General features: G+C 41.1%; 1 protein-coding gene across 11 annotated transcripts in view; it reads left to right on the top strand.

Annotated features, from left to right (window-relative positions):
- Window positions 1–13,748, top strand: part of adgrb2 (adhesion G protein-coupled receptor B2) — a 214,629-nt gene extending 200,881 nt beyond the window's left edge. For 7 of the 11 annotated variants that reach the window (XM_038724739.1, XM_038724743.1, XM_038724741.1 and 4 more), the window contains 2 exons: window positions 9,345–9,398; window positions 11,885–13,748. In XM_038724739.1, coding sequence (XP_038580667.1) covers window positions 9,345–9,398; window positions 11,885–12,061 — 231 coding nt within the window. In that variant the 3' untranslated portion in view covers window positions 12,062–13,748. Of the gene's footprint in view, window positions 1–6,348; window positions 6,401–9,344; window positions 9,399–11,884 lie in introns of all 11 variants that reach the window. The other 4 variants (XM_038724744.1, XM_038724750.1, XM_038724748.1 and 1 more) reach the window with 3 other exon arrangements.
- Window positions 13,749–21,584: the final 7,836 nt, after the last annotated feature.

Consider the following 21,584-nt stretch of genomic DNA (forward strand, 5'->3'; position numbering starts at 1 on the left):
TCTAATTTACACCACTAGTAGATGAACAGAGGGCCAGGCTGACATCTCTCATATTCCCTGTGCCATGTAGCCACACGCATACTGTACACTCACACAAACACACTGCCATTTCCCAATGCCAGACCAGCGGGCCTTTTCTTTCACTCCTCATTTACTCAATGTCTTGATCAAGATTTTCAGAAGCTTTGGCCGACTCCCCATTAATTAATGCCAAGTCAATATTTTATGGGAGAGAAGAAAAATGGCTACTTGCATGAACCATATATTAGAAGTCTGCGGTTCTCAACAGTTGCACTGCAGCATGCTAACGTGCCTCAGAGGAAGCTCAGGTGTGCTTTAAGATTAAATGTAAAAGAAATGAAAGCCTGGCCCCAAATAATAGATTGGCTGTATTTAAACAAATTAAGACAAAATGGAATGCATATTTCCACGGGATTAGTGACGTCATATAAGTTATGAAATGAAAGTGCAGCATAGATGTGGCTTACTCATCCAGATCCATTATGTTAAAAGTAAGTAGGCAGTTCACTTAACTGTGAATAATTACACGGATAATGCTATCAGTGTCAGGCCTTTGACAGGACCCAGCTTGAGTTCAGCTCTGCTGTTGTCAACATCTCACTTTGAGAGTCACCCCCAGACACGGACATGCTGACTATACAATAATTATGGAGATGAGAAGAGTGTTTGTGTGTGTGTGTGTGTGTGTGTGTGTGTGTGTGTGTGTGTGTGTGTGTGTGTGTGTGTGTGTGTGTGTGTGTGTGTGTGTCTGTACACTACGCATATTAGAGTGCCGTGTGTTGCTGCAGGTCTCTGTGTGTGTGGTTGTAGGCATAAGTGTGTATGTGTTTGTGTTCCTCCATGTCTGTGTAATGTCTGTATCTGTTTTACATTTGAGATCAGTGTGTTGCACTGCACCTGTTTGAAGCACATTAACTGTGTTTAGGAGACAACTACAGGATGAGTAAGGATATAATTGTTTCATAACAACTTGACTGACCTCGTTTCTGTGCCATATGAAAAACACAGATAGCGATTTTAACAAATGTTATGTGAGTGCTGTCATTTAATATCATATATAATTACATTTCTGTCCTGTAAAAGTTGATACTCGCACTATTGCGTCTCACCTTTGAATGAAAAGGGAGGCTAGCCAGTCCCCCATACCTACCTAACAATGAGTCATTTACCTCAAGCAATGATGCCTCAAAAACTCATTGACCCCCTTGACTTTTGCAGGCCCCTCTCTTCTTTAAAGTGCCTAAACGGTATTTTAACCCTGACCCTAAAGAACCTGTAACCCCTTCTAACCACCACGGCCGGTGTTCGTCCACCACAGGTCCCCCCTCCCCCACCACCAAGGCACAACACGGAGCCATCACTAGTGCGCAGAGCGTCACTCGTTTACAAAGAAAGTCAACGTAAGACATGCTAAACCCTGCATAAACATCCCGCAATAGAGCCCCTCTAACTCACTCTAAGGTTGATGAGTTGATGCGCTACATGTCACTGTATGTATCACATAGTTTGCCACTGTGCGTACTGTATGTTTCTGGGCTTTAAAAATGTATATTTCATATGTAACTGACGATTCACTTAACCTCCCCCCAGTCCGGTCATAACTTTACAACAATAACTAGGCATGGCAGGCCTGTCGAGCTTCAGATTGCTCAACATGCTTCACATGTTGAAGCACTGTGCAGGTGGCTGTACTAAAAGCGACACTCAATATTTAAAGAGTTTGAAGGGTCTTTTTTTTCCTAGCCTTTCCGAAACTAAAAACGCAAGAGCAAAAGTGTAAGGAATGAATTAAAAAGGGAGTTTATAGCACATACGGCTAAATTTCTTACTATGACATTAACGGTAGCACATAGAGTTAAGTTTGACAAACACATCTGTCAGTCTTCATCCATTACTTGTGTAACACTTAAAGTTAAAGGCAAGTATGTAAGCTGTGCAGCCAAAAGTTATAATGGAACAAAATAACAGTCTTTTCTTACATTTCGCCTTATTATTCTTATAATACAGTACTAGACTAATTAATAGATTACATAAATACTGAGGATGCTGACTTTTTGCCTGGGACATGCAGCTATAGCTTAATCTTTTAGCATCATATAATATGTGTAGCCATATAGTGCATATTTAAGACTCTTCTATAAAGATGTCCATTTCAAAATAAGTCAGCTGAAAACATGAAAAAGCTTGCCAGAAACATTGTTTTCAACCAACTCACGTAGCTAAAGTTAACTCTAGCTTAATAAGTTAGCAAGTTACAGCTGAGAAAATCTGCCAGTGACAGCAAAATTAACGGTCACCAGCCGAAAATAAGAAACCTGCTTTTGTCCACCTCTGTCTGAGATCAAAAATGAGCAACAATTTTGATGCCAAATCTGCCACCAGATCATGGCATACACCATACATGCCATGCAACAACAGAAAGCTTGACAGGCTTAGCAACAGTAACTAAGGGGGGCGGGGTTTAGCGAACAGGTAATTTCGAGTATGGTACTTCATACTGTATGTGTGCATGAAACAAAGCCTGCTATTTCAAGACCATAATTATTTGTAGTTCCAATCATACAGACAGTGTCAAACTATAATCTTACTCCATGTAGCTGCTCATCTACTACTTCAGCGCTGTCTCATAGTGAAGTGACTGTATTTGATGAGCTTAAATAGTAGATGGCCCCCTAGTGGTGTGGTGGTGTAACAGTGTGTAACAGCTCATACCCCATGTGCTTCTACATTCATATAGTGAGTGCCAATTCCCTGTCCTCCATCAAGTCCTATACAAATTCATATTGAAACAAACAATCTGGAGTAGGTATAACCAGAGAGATGGATTTGTAATTTGGTCTGATGCAGGACTGGATTTATCTTCCACGATAAGACAAAAACATAGAAGGACTTTTTTATTGTTGTTTTGGGGTTGTGTTTTCATTACCATAGCACCACTGTGTATGGTGTGACACTCTATACAGTCACAGTGCCCATTTCACTGCCTGAGTTAAACCTTATGACCTAAACACCATAACCAAGTGGTAAATCAGTTCATAAAAACAATGACCCATCCAAACAGATTTATAATCACCTCATAAACCACGACATTCTGTCCATAAACTAGCTCATTGGCTCTAAAAAAAATAAAAAAAAAGGCCAAACACAATGCACTTTGTATGGGTGCTGATGAGAGATAGTAGTAACTATCACAAAGGCTTATGGTGTCAGAAGAGACCTGATCTATTTTACTTCTCTAAAAAGGTAGGATCTCTGTGTTGGCTGTGATGAGGACATGAGTGGATATCAGAAAATGTCACCCACACAATGACAGGCATATTTGTTTCTACTATCTTATCCAGTTTTTTGTGTAAGTACATTGGGCTTAAAGTGGTCTTGAGCATTACTTGTGCCATCACAGATAGAATCCACATCATTTTTTTCTACTTCCCTTGTCTTTCCTTGTCTCTCCATACCACCTACTCACACTGTTGTTAACTCTATTTGTCCAGTAACTGGTAATCCCTTTATTTCCCTACACTGATAGCTAGATGCTGTTAAGCAATGACTCGGTGCTACGCTTAATAGACAGAAACAAAGGGGAAAGACGTGGGCGTAAAGAAGGGGGAGGCAGACACTATATCACAAGACTCCCCATTAACCTCAATGGTGAAAATCACCTTGTCTGTCTTTTCTATTAGGCTGCTGAGGCTAGCAGAGCTACTCCTGTAGTCTGAAAATAAATATACATGTAATCACTGTTACATATTCTGTTGATATCTTTGAAAATCATATGCATAGCCTTTAAAATCTACTTGGGAAAAATGGCTTACTGGTAAACTATGGCTAACAAAGGTCAGTCGCAAGCTGTGACACAAACATATATTTCTTCTCCTGGTTTCAGACGTCTGGGTGCATTTTTAATACAGTAGCATGTTACATTCTGAAACCTGGCTACAAAAGTTACCGAGGTCACTGTGAGCTTATGTTGGCTGACTGTAGATTGTTAGCTTTTATGTTGCTTGATTGACATCACAACAGCAGCTACTTAACTTGAATCAAGTGTTTTTGTACAGATACACAGTTGCCTGCCCCTGTAAGAGAATAATATCTGTTGCGGTGGTAACACTCTTATTGTACTCAGTTGAAGTGGCTAGAAAGTGGGCTTCACATTAATGCTAATGATGAAAACAAATTCAAATCCTACTCTGTTTTAAGTACAGTGGATGCTCTGACAGGGGCCGTATGGCTAGCAGGGCAATGCAGTTCATTTTCCAGTGTATCTCCCGTAATGGACAGGACAGGATAATGGTGGCATACAAATGGAGTCAGTGGGGTTAGCGAAAGACAGAGTGGATGCAGCGTGTATGTAACACAGTATGTATTAGCATCATCATCTGCGCTAATGTTTAGATTTAGAATAGCGTCTTGGCTCCCGTCACTGTGGAGAGTTAGCCTATCCTCTCCACAGGGTTCAGAAGGTCATAACACAAATTTGCATGTAGTGCGCAGTGATGCAGTGTCGTGCCTCTGTGTGGGAAGTACGGTGTATGTGTGTGTGAGAGAGAGAAAGAGAGAGAGTTCGCACTGCGTAATGGCCTGGCTGATGCATTTTTTAGCTCTCAAATGGGATATATTTCCGTCCCGTCGTCTGCTGTGTTCTTGATTAAATGAAGCGTGCTTGGCTTCCCTCTCCAGATAGACAGTGAGGAGTTGTGCTGAACGCAGTGGGATGGAGAAAAAGACAAAGGAAACAAGCACTCTACTTTGTTTTAATTTCACTCATGCTAGATCAGAGCAGGGACAGCAAACAGGGTTTTCAATTATGAAAGAGGTATTTGCAATTCAATCTAAATGGCTGTACACGTGTGTTTGAATTATATTATGAAATTCTGGATGTTTAGGCTACATATGGAAATATATTTTAGTTCAGGAGGGTTCTTCCATTATCCTGCCCCATAAAAGAGAGGTGGAACCTGGGGTGCTGTCGGCATGCATGCACAGTTAACATTAGTGGCTGTTATTGATATTCCAGCAATGTTTTAGGCCACTTTAGGGGAATTTTGCCAAGGTAACGTGTATGCTTTGAGGATGTCAAATGTAAAATGAAGACGTATAATTTTAAATGACAAAGACCCCATTTTTGTTGATTCAGTGCGGGCAATTTGCCTGCACTTGCAAACCCCGTAGGTCTTGATAGTCAATTTGCTGGTTTTAAGCTAAGGGGCTTCAATTTCACATTCCAGCAATAAAGCAAGTCCTCCCCTCTTCTTCCTCTTCATATCTCATTCTCCCCTCAATTCAACCTCACGGCTTGACATTTTCTCTCTTGCTGTCTCCCTCATTTTCCCATTTCTCCCTCTAAACTCAGCCCTCGGTGGCACGTTTGAGGAATTAATTGAATAATTAATTCCTCTCATTAGCTTGTTTTTAATTATTTCCTTGCCCCCTTCTCCGTGCCGAGTATAAACTCATCATCTGTTTTTCATCCTTCCACGCAAATTGCCCATGAAAACTGAGGGCTTGGCAGAGTGCAGCTTTAGCACACTGGCTCTATCAGTGGCTCCTAATGAGGGGACAGTTAGCCCAGGCGGAACAAGCCCAACACTGGCTTCGTGCACCAAGAGGCACAATACTAATTTAGCTCATTTAGTGTCCTTGGGCCAATTAAAGGTAGGTGAAAGGAGCCGAATCACTGGCTGGAACTGCTTCCACTGTAGGAGCACTGGCCTTAGATTACATTGCGCTGCATAGCACAGGCTCTGACAGCAGGGAACCGAGCCTGTGTGGTTGATTGCTCATTTGTTTGCAATGTGTTGCACTAATGGAATTTATTTGCCCTACATTTTCCAGATTTGGCTCCTTTGAAGGGCCTTATTACTTGTGACACAGATTTCTTCCCAGCTAAGGGGTAAATGGTGCTAAAGACTGCTATGCCCAGTTAGTCTATTTTTGTGCCCCCTAATAAATTAATGTCAGTGCTGAATAGGGCACGTGGATTTTATCATTATCTGGATTATATAATGGAATAAACACATGTGGACACCTTGAAATAGTCCAGTTCTGGTTCAATGACCTAAAGCTCACTGACAGCTGTAACACTACAGTCATGTTCTGGTATCCACTCAGTCCACTCTTGATGTTACTTTCATTTTCTTCATGTATAAATGTGATTTAATTTTGTTTCATCTGAGCCTCACACTTGGTATGTCGTTTCTTTGCCTTACTGCCACATTTTATTGATTTTTGTTATGTTTTTGTTTGTTTGTTTGTTTTGTTTTGTTTCTTGTTTTATGTCCTTTGTTGGCTTACTGGGCCTTGTGTTGCATGCTTGTTGTCATGTCCCAGTTTGAATGTAGCCAGACAGTCAGCAGAACCATGGGCATCCAAGTCAACAAAGGTAAAGTTAACCCACTTACCCACAACCACCTGTCCTCCCCCATCATCTCCCAAAGACAACCTGCTACATTGCTCACCCACATCCGTACAGAATTTCCATTCCATGGTCCAAATGAGGGGCACTGAGTGGCAGAGAGTGGGAATCATACACCAACACTGTAGCGGAATCTTACCCAGATGGGCTTAGACGTTTGTGCAGTAGCATCTTTTTCTAGTATGTTCTATCCCTACAACTTGTTGTTTTTTTCACCTAACTTTGTTGTGCTTGCAGCTTGTAGCATTTTGTCTCAGGGAATCATGTAGCTTATCTGAAACCTCTGGCATTGGGCAAGTAGGCAACCATTTCTGATTGGTGACCGACACCCCTTTAACCAGTGATACACAATGGATTTGGGTGTCTTGGGGCGCTCACTGCCACATTAGCTACATTTCCCATGTTGTGCTCTGCAAAAGTATTATGGAAAGTATTTTACTGTACCCCCATGATGCATCTTTTTAAAGGCACACTGTAGGTGAAATGGTTGACGTTGTTCTACTATGAGTCAGTGAATGAAAACCCATATTGCCAGTACCATTACACTGATGGTGCACAAACTGTGCTTTTAGAGGTTAATTATTAAATCACATCTGATGCTTTGAATGCTGATGAGGCAGAAATATAAAGGCACTCATTATGGTAATTGAAAGTGACCAGAAAAAAAGTATGCGAGTCATAAATCCAGCCTATCGCAGATGGCTAATGTTCATCCTATTGCCCAAACTTGGTATATTTTTATTTAAAGAAAGTTCTTTTTACAAATGCTGCATATGTTTGGACATGACAGACGGAAGCAAATTGAAGTAGAGAAAAAGGGGTAAGCAGAGAGAAAGAAAGAATTGATAGATGAACTAGATTAGTTTTTTCAAGATACCATCATACATTATTTTGTTAATACGGCTCAGTGGTTGTGAAAGTTTTCAAATTCTTCACTTGAGTAGAATTGGCAATACTGGGTTCTAATAATACCCCATTACAAGTTCTACATTGAAATATTCTATTATAAGCAGTAGTAAAAGTGTCCAAAATGCAAAAATAGCCCTTGTAAGTAATATAATAATAGTGCATATTATCATTTGATTACTGTTAGTGATTCATTAATGCATTGGTAGCATTGTTTTGTTTTAGTTGGTGGAGCCAACTACTTAATATACTGGTGCTTGCTTGTGATGGGAATTGTTGGGTCTCTTTAAATAATATTACAACGAGTATGGTCTAGTTCTATGTGAAAAGTGCAATAAGATCATTTCTTTTATGAATTGGCTCTATATGTATAAAAAAAAGAATTGAATTCGGTAGTTATATCTATACAATGCATCATATTTTATAAACTGAGCTTGGTTTTGTATGTAAAATCTTAATGTGCAAAGTAACTAGAAACTAAAACTGTCAGATAGTAGTGCAGTAAAAAATACTCAATACTCCCTTAAAGTTCCTTAAATTTGTAATTTTTAGTACAGTACTCGAGTAAATGTACTTGTAAACTCAAGTACTGCACTTACATTCCACCACTGATGCCACAATATGACACCTTCAAGAATCTGTTGAAGAAACTGTTGAATAGGAATAGGCTAATTTAAAGTTTCTATAAAAAAATTAAATAGTATCTATTAAAAAATTCCAACATGTAGGCTAAGCTAGCTAATGCAGCACATCACATTGTGGCAGTAAATCAAGACACCCTGAGGCAATGTGGTGAGCCCCAGAAATGTTTTTAATCTCAGAAGGGGTAAATCTAAAATCTTACATACCAACAGCAGTAGTCTTTTGCTACACACACACACACACTCCCACTTACACAAACAGCTCTCCTAGAAAGAATGTTGTGTTATTTTGTCTGCTGCTTTTCACAGAAAGAAAAATTAAGGAAGGACGTAATCTTGACAATTGTGTGTGGCGGAAACCTTTTTGGACAATAACCTGAAATCCTTCTAGCCCCAGTTGTTATTAGCCAAGTCGTTACAGCCACTGTAGAGAATCAATTTCGGGCCAAGACTTGGGCACAGACTGGGATTTAGAACGAACAAATCATTTGAGACACCTTGCTTTAAAAAGAAAGACAGGAACATTTAAAAAAAAAAGGTAGATAACACTGCAGAGTTACAGCAGGGGAAGTAAGGTTTATGTGTCTAAGCCAGAGGCAGAACATACAGAGTCAGCAATGTCCACTTTATAGCCCAGCTTTAGCTATTTTATGTGTTGTGTTCACACATACAGTATCAAATCAATAATGCAGATAGTGTAGATAGCAATAACCAGATTAGTTATCCTCTTTCAACATTATTTAGAATACATGAGCTTCAAAAGCCTCTAGCACTACACAGCAGATTCACTGCTGCTGCCTTTAAAGCCAGATGACTTTACGCCCCCACATGCCGTCACTTCTTTTATCCCTTTTATAGTAGTTGTAGTTGCTATTAGTGGTACGTAGCATGTAGAAACCTTCAGCCACTCCGTCCTTGCTTCATCAGTTTTCCTCTAAGCTCGGACAGGTCAGGATGTTAAAAACACTGCCTGTTCCGGCGCAGTTCAATTATGTGTGTATACCCATGCTGACAGTGCGTATTCGACCATTGTTTGCACTGTTTCTGTTCATGTGTGCATGGTGAGTGTTTACACGTGTTCTATTTTCTCATGAGAGCGCTGGTGGGTTGAGAGATGGAGAAAGAGAGAGAGAGAGAAAGGGTAAGGTGTAAGCACAAAGCAACAACTGCCTGTTCACCTGCTGAAGGTGTGGAAACATTGCTATTGTTTCAGGGCAGAGTTGTCAGTGACTGTGATCCCCCACCCTTCTCTCCCTCCCCTTTCTTCTCTCTCTTTCTTTTCTTCTCTCTCTCTCTCTCTCTCTCTCTCTCTCTTTCTCTCGTCACCCCTTCCTTGTCTTCTGCCTCCCATTTCATCACCACAGAGGGGAAAGCGATGGAGCATTTCGTCTGCCGGAGGTGAAAAGAACTCGTTGAGTGTAAGTAGAGGGGTTTCTGGCAGAGAGGGAGAGAGGGAGAAAGAGAGGGATGAGATGGTGCTTTGGGGCAAAGAGGGAATGGAGGCAGGCAGAGATGGCGAAAGGGAATGGATAGACACGCAGTAGCAGCACAATCGCGTTAGCCTAGTCTCCCAGGGATAAAGTTGGGCTTAACTGCAGCATTACCCACACTCCTGCATTACAAAATGTTCCTTCGCCAGCATTTAGCATGCAAATTGGCTCCCAGATTATGCCTTTTGTATTCATTTTACCAACTGTCAGGCTGTGACGCAGGGAGAATGATAATCAGGCAGATATTGCCCCCTAGCGCTCCGGCTACCATCATCACACTGCAAGGGGGGAAGGGAGTGCTGTGCCACTGCAGATCAATGAGTTTGTGTCTGTGTGCGTGCATGCGTGCGTGTGTGTTTCTCTGATCAAGAGATAGACATAGAGTTGCTTCAATGAAGGGAAAGTGGGATTGTGGCAAACGAAGACAGAGAAAACTAAATGAAAGAAGCTGAAGGAGAGAGCTGAGCTGCTGGGAGACAGAGTTGAAGAGCAGATACAGTACTGCTCTCTCTGATGGCTTACATATGTACAAACAGGCACATAGGTGTAAATATCTCACACGTTTGGTATTGTCCCTGAATTTACTCGCAGATACACTTTTCAGAGCACTCATCTTGCTATATGCTGTTTGAATATCTGCTGCAGCAGGGTACAACATGTCTGCAAAAAGCGCCACAAGTAGTCTGTCCTGGTTTTGTTATTTATCTATTTATTTTTGTATCTTTTGCTCCACCACGAGTCATCAGGGCTAGCGATCCCTCATGTCTTTCCCAGTTCGTCTCTGTGAAATCATTATCTCTGCCGCATAATGAGTCCGATTTGAATAATGGCCCTTATCTGATGCATAATGCTACCTCTAATTCCGTTTAGAGCTAATCCCCCAACATGCATTTTACATGCGTGGTGGGCACATCTGCCGAACGCGGCGACCACCTTCTAGACCCACGCCTAGAAGGTGCCCTGCTTTTATCAGTCGACCTTAAAAAAAGTTACTGATTGGGACAGATGGGAGATAAAGGAAGACAGGTATATATTTTTTTCTGTACATAAAAGAATTGTTGTTTTTTATGATAGAAAGATGAAAAGGTGCCTTGAACTACAGGTATGTGTGGTCCTACTTTCTAGTATTTGTCAAGTTAAATAACTTCTAATAAATGGCATTGAGTGGCATCTCTATGTTGATATTTGGTTAGAGACAAAAGATCAACTTTAGCTTTAGCGCATATTTAAATGTATCCATCTCCAAATCTGTGCCACTCGCCATGGCAGTGATTTCGGGTTACTTTATTTAAAGGACAATTCCAGTTTGTTACCACTTGGGCCTTGTTTCATAGTGTTGGTCATAATGTCTATTGTTATGACAACACTGTATTCACCAAATTTAATTGCTGAAATTTTGTCTTGACTTGGCAAGAAACTTGTGCATTCAGATGATCAGACATTTTGGAAACAAGCAAACAGTTTGGTGAGACTATGTAATCCACTTTATTTGGAGATAAACCGAATGTGAGTGCACCCAAAATGTCTGTAATAATCCATCACTGCACAGGAAAACTGTGCACAGCTATGGTAAGTAAAGTAGGTCAGGGACATATTAACCCACCGCAGGGCAAGCATGAACTGTGGGCCCCTCAGTTCTCCGGCTCCCAGGTTGCCAAAGGTTTTTGTTTATAATGTGACTGAAAGCTGTTTTATTTAAGAAGATGCACTATGTAATCATAATACCAGTTGGAACTATTTAAAGGGAACAACAATTTTACACACTAAACTCTGTTTACAGGTCTTGAGTAGTACTGTATTTGTAAAGCATTTTGTGGCTCCGGAGGGAGCTGTGCAAAATCTGGTAAAGTGCCTGTGATGTCACTTAAATCAGTGTCAGCTGGGGCGGAAGACTACTAATAAAATAAACAAATCTGGAGGTGAGGAGAATATACCCAACCTCTGTAGCCTTATTCCTTATCTCTGGTTGAGGCTAAAGGCTCGAGGCTACATTAGTCACCACTAGCATAACACACACAAATGTCTGACTGAACTGTCAGTGGTCAAGTTGCATTGTGGGTAATGTAGGCACCAGGTTTGAACAAGTTCAAAAGAATGTGTAGAACAAAAAAGTTCAGTCAGTGGAGTACTCTTTTAAAATTCTAAAACTAGTATGGCCCTTAGACTTACCAAATAGATTTGACTAAGTTAACTGCTTGTGTTTCTTGCCCTGTCAGACAACACTTTTGCGATGTCACCACTGTTATAAGTACAGATAAAAATGGTGTCCAAACCCATCAGAATAAGACCCTGATTGTGTGAATTCCCTTTAACTTAGATTTTGTATCTATTTTTTTTTTACGTCCACATGGCGCCTTCATTTGCAGCTTATTTTTCCTTACGTGGCCCTTTTCCTTGTCCTCTTTCTCCATCAGGACAAGTCAACCCCAGAGGACCAGAGCTCCTGGGACAGCTTCAAGACCATGACCCCCGAGCTGTCCATCGTGCCTGGGGAGCAGAAGGACCGGATGGAGCTGCACAATAAAAACTGGGACTCGTCCTCCGCCAACACGCCTGACTCCTCCGAGGGAGACTTCCAGACTGAAGTGTGAAGACGCACAGACGTACATGCACTCACTTGGACACACTCAAACTCATGCCGAAATACAGATGCACACAGAGATACTGAACTTCTGAAAAGCTATACATAACGTAAATGATTTTTCGCAAAGATCTCACACACACCGCTCCCCCGTCTCCTGCAATGTGCTCTGCTGGATCCCATACTGTATTTGTTTACTGCTGCAGTGGACAGACATGGAAAGAAGACTGTTCTACTCTATATTTTCGCAAAGACTAATGAAAAGAAAGAACAGGGGCTTGACACGTCTGTGACTGACGGAGATTTTTAAATGAACTTTAAAAAAAAAACTATGAAAAACTTATTTCTGAGAAAAATGTCTTGATTTTATTCTGGAGAAAAAAGAAAATCTCTTTCAATTGTTTGATGATTTGGGGGGGAAAAAAGAAAAAGAAGAATATTTCTGCACCGTTCAGTTCTTTTTATAGCAAGGGGGAAAAAATCTCACTGAGGTTTCTCACACTGGTAGCCCCCCTAGGCACCCTGCTTTCATTTATTTCCTCTTCCCTTCTAATGGATGACGAAAGCATTCTATCTCTCAAGTCTTTCCTTTTTTTATTTTCATTTGTTTCTTTTTGTCATTTTGGATGGATAGGGCACAGGGGAATGGGCAAAGAGCTGCTCATTGATATGTGCCATCCACCCTGCTTTTTTTCAGGTTCCAGTTCAACAATCCCATCCATCCATTCCTCTCACATCCTCTGTGTCAACATTGTATTCCCCCGTTTTGTGTATTTTCTATGCTTTAGTTACAAAAATGTCCTCCCCTATGCTTTGAAACTTTTAATGAAAAAATAATACGATTGAAACAAATAACTGAGTTGTGTTCTATGGTCTAACTGTTCAAGAAGAATTGATTTATTTTCAGACAGGTTTGTGCTTGTGCTGGCTTTTTTCTTGTTTTTTTTCTTTTTTTCATTTCCTGCGAGAATGAACCCATGTGGAACTCTTAAAAAAAAAAAACAAGGATTTAGGACACACACAGCACATAAACGTGAGCTTGCTTTCTGAGGTAAGTGCGTGTTATCCACCCATGAGGGAAAAGAAGGATAGTGAACGTCATACAGATTCCCGCTGTTTTTTCCCCACCTACTGCTTGGAGATAAAAGCCTTTAAACCGTGCAACATCTGAATCCATTTCAGCCATCACCAATCACTGTAATGCCAGAAAAACGGTACAGAAACGTATGCTTAGGCTGCTTAGAGTGAAACATCGATCGGTTTAGCGGCTACCGCAGTCTTCCCTAGTTATTGAGGAAATATTGTTAGCTTCACGTAACCTGAGGAATTTTTAACATGTGACACCACACGAGCCACATTTTGTTCATTCTGTCACAAGAATCCAATCAGATTTAAAGAGAAACACGCCTTCCTTTGCTTTCCTCTACCACCTACTTCCCGTTTCCCCTTCTCTGTTGCTCATTCTGCCCACCCAGCGCCGTGCAACAGGGAGGCATGAAATCTTAATGTTTGCAGTGAAGCCAGATGTATAATTCCTCATTCACATGGAGACCTGTCAGTGTGATTGTATCCCTGCGCTTGAGCACAGCAGCTGCAGAGAATGAGAGTGAAATACAAAGACAGAAGGGGGAGTCACAGAGGTTATAAGGCTACAAGGTGGCAGACTAAAGAGGGCAAAAAAAAAAAAAGCCAGTGGAGAAGTCTTCCTGTTTAATATTCTACATCCGCACATCAGTAGCTACAAGAGGACAACCGGTTTCCTGCCATTGCTACATAAGCACATCGGTCCTCCACACACCGGCAGAGAGAAAGTGTCGAATGAATTCAGTAGGCTCAATAACTTTTCAGTCTATGTTAAAAAGCAGGTCCCATTAATTTTACAGTCTGGAGAATTTAGGGAGAAAAAGTGCCAGAGAAAGAGGTAGCCAAGGAAAAAGATCCAAATATATATAGTGAGAAAGCGCGAGGCAGGCAGAGATGCAGATTAAGAAGGGGGGAGTGCTCATAACAGTAATTATCCGGGGATGGCGATTTGTCCTGACATTTTCCAATGCAGCCCTCAAACCATCTGTTTAAAGATCCCTAATGTGGTGGTAGTGCAGCACAGCGCAGATGGTGAGACAAGAGTGCGGCCCTTCTAACCTTTTAAGCTAATCAGCTGATAGGCAAACCTACAGCCCGCTCCCTCTCGGAGGACCGAGGTAGGTTCGGCCCCCAGGATGCTGAGCTAAGGTCACATTCACCTGACCTTCTGTGAGGCTCAGGATCCAGATCTAAGTTCTAGATGAATTCTCTACAAACTGTGTTCCCATGGTATGTTATAAATGGGATTTTATGAAAGATTAAGAAGAAAAAGGAAAAGAGGAAAGTATGGGCTTTTCTTACTTTCCTCTTCCGTTAGTGAGCTTCTCCACGTTTTTCTCACAGCACATGAACATTATGTCAGGTTTCCCCTCAATGAACATTGGAACTTTAAGGTTTTCAGCTCCAAGAACGGTAAGTGAGATGCTGCTTGACTGATTAAGATTGAGGTGTTTGACTGATCATTTGAATGTGCAACCACAAATAAGGGTCATCTTGCAATTTCACAGTTTTCTTCACAATGATAAACCCTGGTATGATGTGTACGCTAACACATGGAGATCGTGGTCAGAGTGTGTTAGTATCTTGTCTATTTTCTTTGTGTGTTGAAAGCCTGCCAAACTCAACAGCCCATAAATAAATATGAAACACGGGGCCAATTTGCAACTTTGCCCCAAGCGGACATCAACGTCAGAACCTACTATGCTCACCTTCACTCTTGCTTTCTCACGCTTTCGTTGCTTAGGTGTTAACCGACTGCTACAACCATCCAACACTCCAGTTGATTTATTACTATGAAAACTCTCCCTTTCCTTTCCTTTTCTCCCTCATTTTTGTTATTTTTATACATACAATTGTACAAAGTAGTCCTCTAATGTTTTCATAGTGTCTTTTTATATGAAAATAAATTTTCAAATTGATGTCAGTGTCTCGTGTGTATACGCGTTGCTTCAAGGGCATCTGTGGACGAACAACTCGGCTCTTTCTTAATTTGCAGTGTACTTGCAATCCCATGTTTTCATGATATCACTCTGGGTGTTGAGCATGACAGACTCTGTTACCCAGAAGCATTGAAGCTTAACTGTGACCAATCGGAGGCCCTGTTGGTCTGTCTGAAAATGTAAGAGGAACAGCTCTGTGGGTTTGAAGTTATGTTGCATTGGAATAACCAAAGGCGGAAATGTCAACTCAAAGTGATTATTTCATTAAAAATTTATAAACTTTGAGCAATATTTATGCTAATAACGATCCCCTTCCAAAGTGGACTTTCCCAGAAATGCTTTTGTTATGTAACATGGTGAAAATAGTCACAGTGGACAGGCTGGAATGAAGGAACATAAGGGGATGGATGATCCAGTGCGCATGCCTCAGTCTCTCTACATTTGCCCTCCAAGGAGCTTGTGGGTAATTAAGTGTGGATGAGTCTGTCCATGGAGCTGCCATCACTCGCCCTGGAGAAAGGCCACCAACTGGAACTTTCTCAAGGGAGTGTGAGGGATGAGAGAGAGAGGTCAGAGGAGGAAGAAAATAGAGACGCCAGCCCCAAGGATCAAATGCATGGTGACAGAGTAACAGCAAGGAGGGGGTTTTCACATTACCTCTGGCAGTGGAGGCAGTGATTAGAGTGCCTTCTGGTTGTTTTTCCCAGAGGTTTGTGGGTAATTAAGTTGTGGTACTGGTCTGTCACTGGTGACCTGAGAAGAGACCCTGCTGACAAATAATACTCGGAGACAAAGTGAAGAGTGGACAGACATGAGTTGGAGGAATAGATAACAAATTTCAACTTGACGAGACCGTGTCCACGAGGAACTTCTTGTCAGCGCTGCCTTTTGCTTGATATTTACAATGAAGACAGCACACGCTGTTGCGTGTTCCTGACAGCACTGGGAGAACAACATGTTTTAGTGCTCAGAACAGCAAGTCCTGAAAGTTTAATATAGCTGAGTCAAACAAAAGCTCAAATACTTCCGCTGTGGGTTTTCAATAGTGACACAGCAGTAACATGAAGCACTAGACTCTTCATGCACAGTCAAACAGCTAATCCACAAAATTCTTTTTAATCTGCATGTGTTTTGCCAGCATCTCCTGAAAGAAGCAGTTATTTCCATGATGTTTTGCTATTCCCAGGGATCATGCACAAAAGGATCGCCAGCACTGTAATATCACCCTCTAAACAAACAAGCATGGACAGGACTGTCCCACAGAGGCCATGTAAATAAAAAACACTAGAATTATCAATAAAATATTATGTCACAAACAAGGTTGGATTACCGGCAGTTACATCCTCAAGTTCATTGTCGAAGTCTACAATGAATGAACATTGAATCCATTTATCAGTTCACCCTCAAAGACCTTTGGATGTAAAGGCAACTACTTTAGCATTAATGAAAAAAAGTTTACTCTCACAATCATCTGATTCTGTTACGTACATTTTATTTAGGTACAGCAAATCCAGAATAAAGTGCAGTGGCAACGGGGCTGATAATGTGCAATGAATAAAACTATTTACAGTTCATTCTGCACTGCAGCTGAGGGACAGGCTGGAGTAGAAAACAAGCTTACCTGTCTCAAGTAATACAGTAATGTAATAATGTCACATATACTGTATATTAAGGTGTATCAAACATAGCTAATCTTAAATGTTTAATGTGGTACAGAGGAGCCTAGAATTTGTTTTCATTCTTACACTCATTACACAAGACTAATAAGGTCTGCAGATAGTTGTAAAAACATCTTGAATGTTCTCCACTTGTTATCCTCTAGTTACACAGTAATATTAGGGATGTGGGCTGTATTAGAAGTATCCACTGTTATCCCATGCTTTTTAGTCACATATTAAGAGTGAGCTATGTGCTGTTCTCCCATTTTTACTCTGTATTTACGCTGCCTGGATGCGATCTGATATATACGAACCTGGGGGCGTATCATACACACGCTGTTTTGCGTACAATAGCCACGTTTTTTCCAAAGCGTGTATATGTGACGCCTGAGCATGAGAACAGGCTGGTAAACAAGAAGGCATGTGGGGAAATATAAAAGTAATTAATTCTATTGTTTTTGGTTTATTTTCTGTGTTGCTCTCTTCTTCTACTTCTTTTTATCCTCCTCTGACAAAGATGCAAGTGATGGCCACATCATCCTCTTCTTTCTTCTGTGGTTTATGGCATAAAAGAAAAAAACAACATAAAATAATTGTTACTGGTAAGTGCTGTAAAGGTTTTTAAATTAATTAAGGTTTTTAATTAAAATTTTAAATTGACTCCACTTCCACCCATGAAAATGGCTTAATAACAATCACATTTAACATTAACATAAAATCCGGCTTTATAACAGCTATCAAGATTTGTTTTTTTTTTGTTTTTTTTTCTATTCACAGCTATTGGCTTCAATGGCATTGGACTACATAAATTAGCCTAGCAGCTAGTGGACTTTTCCTCTCCTCATAGCTTAACAAATTGTATGTATTATTTCCTGAACGTACGTTGTGTTGAAACAGCAGTTGATAGTAGCACGAGCAACACACTGGTAGACCACTGAGTTGTTTTCGGGTGGCAGAACCGTAGCTCTGCTGCTGAGAGCATGACGTAAACACGGAAGTGCAAGCCCTCCCAGAAACCATATAGATTGCATTGCAGCGCCCGCAGTTCGAAAAAAAACTGCCTTAACATGAAAGTCTATGACAGAGATCTGGGCGATTTTCAACTAGACTGAAATCCCCCGAAATGGGCAGGACTCAACGGAACACGACTTGACGCTGATTGGACAACGATATTCAGAGGCAAACTGTCTGTCAAAAAAAGTCAGTGTGGTAGAAAGGGTGAGAAAAATTCCCCTGCCTTTCCCAGTTTGGTGGTGCATCGCCCTAATGAACAAACCGCCCATCATCTCATCGGATGTGTTTAATCCAGCCACTCTTGGTCTTTTTATCACATCATCTTCTCATGTAAGTTCTTTGATTTTAGCTTGATTTAAGCATTGAGAGAAAAAGTTACAACTTCACATACACTTCTGGGTTTATGGTCTTTGTAATTATTCATTATTACAGTCTTATACTGCAACAGTTTTACAACACTTTCTTGACTTTGAAATATATATTTTAGATTGACCATCATCATATGTGTAATTCAGGGCACAATTCAAACGGGATCAAATAATTTGTTGTCTTCTGCCATTGACTAACATTATTTTTTCCTGAAGTAAGGTCCCATGGTGGTCCAAAAGAAGGGGAGGGCTCTCGTATTTGCAGTTGGAATGTCGCCACAGATACCATATTTAAAAAGTTTGGTATACAGCGAAATACAGAAAGATTTACCTGGCGGGGATCAGCTTAATCAGCATTGTGTGAACTCGTTTGGCAAGGGTTTGAATGTAACGGATGTTTATTTATATGTAAAAGTCCTGCACTGTAGCTTTAGCAACACACATCCTTGGGATAACGCAGCCACCCTTGTTATCGAACGGTATATGTCGGTCTGATCGGCCCCTTCTGGAGATCCTTCTGCTTTATGTGTTCGCTTCATATTCACATTCAGTTGTTGTGTTTGCCCAATTACCTAGCTACAAGTGTTTTAAATATACTCGCCCATTTCATACCTCACCATAAAGCTTGCAAGCTATGGAACAACAGTAAGGGAAAGGAGATTTGTCCACAAGTTTGTCCTCAAGACAGACCTTCTCTCTCGGCATGGTGCCATTTTATCAGGGTACTGATGTTGCCTTGGGGGAGGCGCTGCCTTAAAGACCAAAGTCAGGGAACAAAGTCTCTTAACACAGTCAATGCCACAGATTACATAAAGGATCATAACATTATTGGCCATATCTGTAGCTATTTTTAGGTATAAGTAAAGTTGGTGGCAGAAATGTGCAAAGATCTGAACCATGCGTTCATTAGGCAGCAAAGTAGATAGTGATAGTTAGCAAACTTTGATTTAAGCAATGCACAATTTCAGATATTAGGTCCTCATAAAAATGCATTTAACATGTTTGTTTGGCATCAAGGATTCACACAAAGCATGAATGTTAACAACCTTTGCTTGTCTACTATAAAAGAGGGCACCTTAAACAAAATGTAAAAGCTTTATTAAACAAGGCATAGCTTAACTAACAGTTTCTGTTGGAAGAAGACTCAGTAGGGAATACATAGTTTATTTTAAATACAACAATTTATACACTAAAGTTGTGAAAAAGTGAGAGCAAGGGGAGATGGAAAGTGAGAAGGAATAAGATTGACAAGCAAAGTCAAAAAACAAGCAAAACAAATACTAGTGGGAGGAAAAACAAAAACCACCCTTGGAACGTTGAGGAATTTGGGCAAAGTGACAGTGTGAGGTACCTTGGGAATGTGCAACCACCTGTGAGTTGAGTGACATGTCTCACTTTGACACTGCAATAAAGTGAAAGTGCGCAGGGCATGCGAGGATGAAGTTTTAGTCCTGAGACAGGGAACAGCAGAAATCCATTTCTCTAATGGTTGTGGCATGTCTAGCTGTCCCTCCTCTCTGGCTGACAGATGGTTCTGTCCCACAGGCTCTGGTGCCATGCTGCTCAGAGAGGACACTGAGAATGGAGCAGACTGGCCGATTAGAAGAGGGGATGCAGCGGACAAGGCCGTGGTGGACAGGAGCACTGATAAAAGTATAGATTAGACACTGGAGAATGGTTCTGTGAAGTTTGTCTTGAGGATGTAATGCAAAGTAGATCACAATGTAAACTGAGTCCTCTGAAAGTTCTAAACCAAGTTAAAGGCGTTAGCAAGCCTTTTGCACAATGCCATAGACATCTATTTTTCTGATGTTTGTCTAAACAGCTTATTCTCATCTGTGTTGTTATGGATCAGATCCCTGAATGCCTTGCGATGCCAACGTTTCAGTTTTGGCCCAGTTCTTTGGTGCTGATGGCACAGCCAGACTGCTCTTTTGAGACTGCCTTTCCACAATGGCGTAAGATGGCTGTCCATATGAAATGCCCTCACTGTCCCTCATCCAAATTCTGGCCCTGCTGATCCATTGAGTGTCCAAGTCCCCATCATACAGACAGGGATAAAACACGAGTGGTCTTTGACACTTAGAGGGTGATTTATTCAGAGCTGAGGTAAAGGACTCATTGAGGCTTCCTTTGGCTCCACCAAGCTCTCTCCACAAAGCACTCTTCACATATCATGGCAACCTACATTTAGTCAGAATGAATTGCCTCTCCACACTGCCAAGGGCTTCTCGAAAGCACTGGCACAATTTAGAGGTAAGCTTAGGCTAATGCAATCTACCACAGCCTCTCTCACATGCTGAGAAAAGCAACGCCTGAGACTTGCTAGGTGTTTAACAGTTGCTTAGCATTCTCATATCCTCTGGTATGGCGAGAAAACCAAGAAAAGAACACAGGATGAGGCTGTGCAGGCAGCTTAACACCTCCAGCCTGTTTTTCAGAGGATAGGGTGTAGTAGATACACTGACTGGGACAGGGAGGTGAGGAGTCGTGATGTGCCCCCACACATATCGGGTTCCTGGGTAATGAGACAGCCTAGCCGGCCTCTCGAACTCCAAATGTCCAATAGCGGTCAGCAGTGAGAAGTCCAAATGAGGGCAACCACATCCATGCCTCCCACATGCACTTTAGTCATTTTTTCAGCTGTGTGTGTGAGTGTGCGTGTGTATTTGAGGTTGATGCACTGCTCGCTGGGTATCCTGACATCCATTTCAACTGGAGTGAGAGTCAAGAAGGCTTTCTTAATGGAGTAGTAGTTCAACATTTTAGTTATTAACATTCTTTCCGAGAGCGAGATGAAAAGATGGACGTCAGTCTCATATCTGTGTGCTAAGAACAGAGCTGTAGTCAGGACATGTTTATCGTAGCCTAGCGTAAAAGACGCTGGAGCCAAGGGGAAACAGACTGTCTCTGTCAAAAGTTACAATTTGTGCTGACTGACATGTAACTAATTGTAGCAACTCATACTGCACTATTTATTTTGTATTTTTGGTTTCACAACATATGAATTCTGAGAGCAACAAATATTGTATTCATTTTATGTTATCAGAGTACAAACACACCCCAAAAAGCTATTGTGTATTAAATATGAATGTGAGTATTATTACAAATTGAAGAAAACTTTCCATTATATGGCAGTGTAGTTGGCATTAAATTTCATCCTAAGTGGTATTAAAAAGGTCTTAAAAAGTCTTAAATTTAACTTGGGGGTACCCTGTCAAGGCCTCAAATAATCAAAAACAAAATGTCTGTATTGCATAGCAAAGTTAAATTATTTTAATGATTTTTGTCACAGCGCTCTTCCTAACCTTCGAACAAAGCAACGGGGACGCAAATATACCACATAAATACTATCACCAACATACAGACAACATAGATTGGATGGCTCAATCACACTTCACTTTCTTTTCATCCCTCTATTCTCTTAGATAAGGCTCGACGCCTTGAAGAGTGGCCTGAGATAAAAGCAG

This window comes from Micropterus salmoides, unplaced genomic scaffold (genome assembly GCF_014851395.1).
Source record: "Micropterus salmoides isolate LMB-PRFRI ecotype aquatic unplaced genomic scaffold, ASM1485139v1 Ms_hic_scaffold_17, whole genome shotgun sequence".
NCBI lineage: Eukaryota > Metazoa > Chordata > Actinopteri > Centrarchiformes > Centrarchidae > Micropterus > Micropterus salmoides.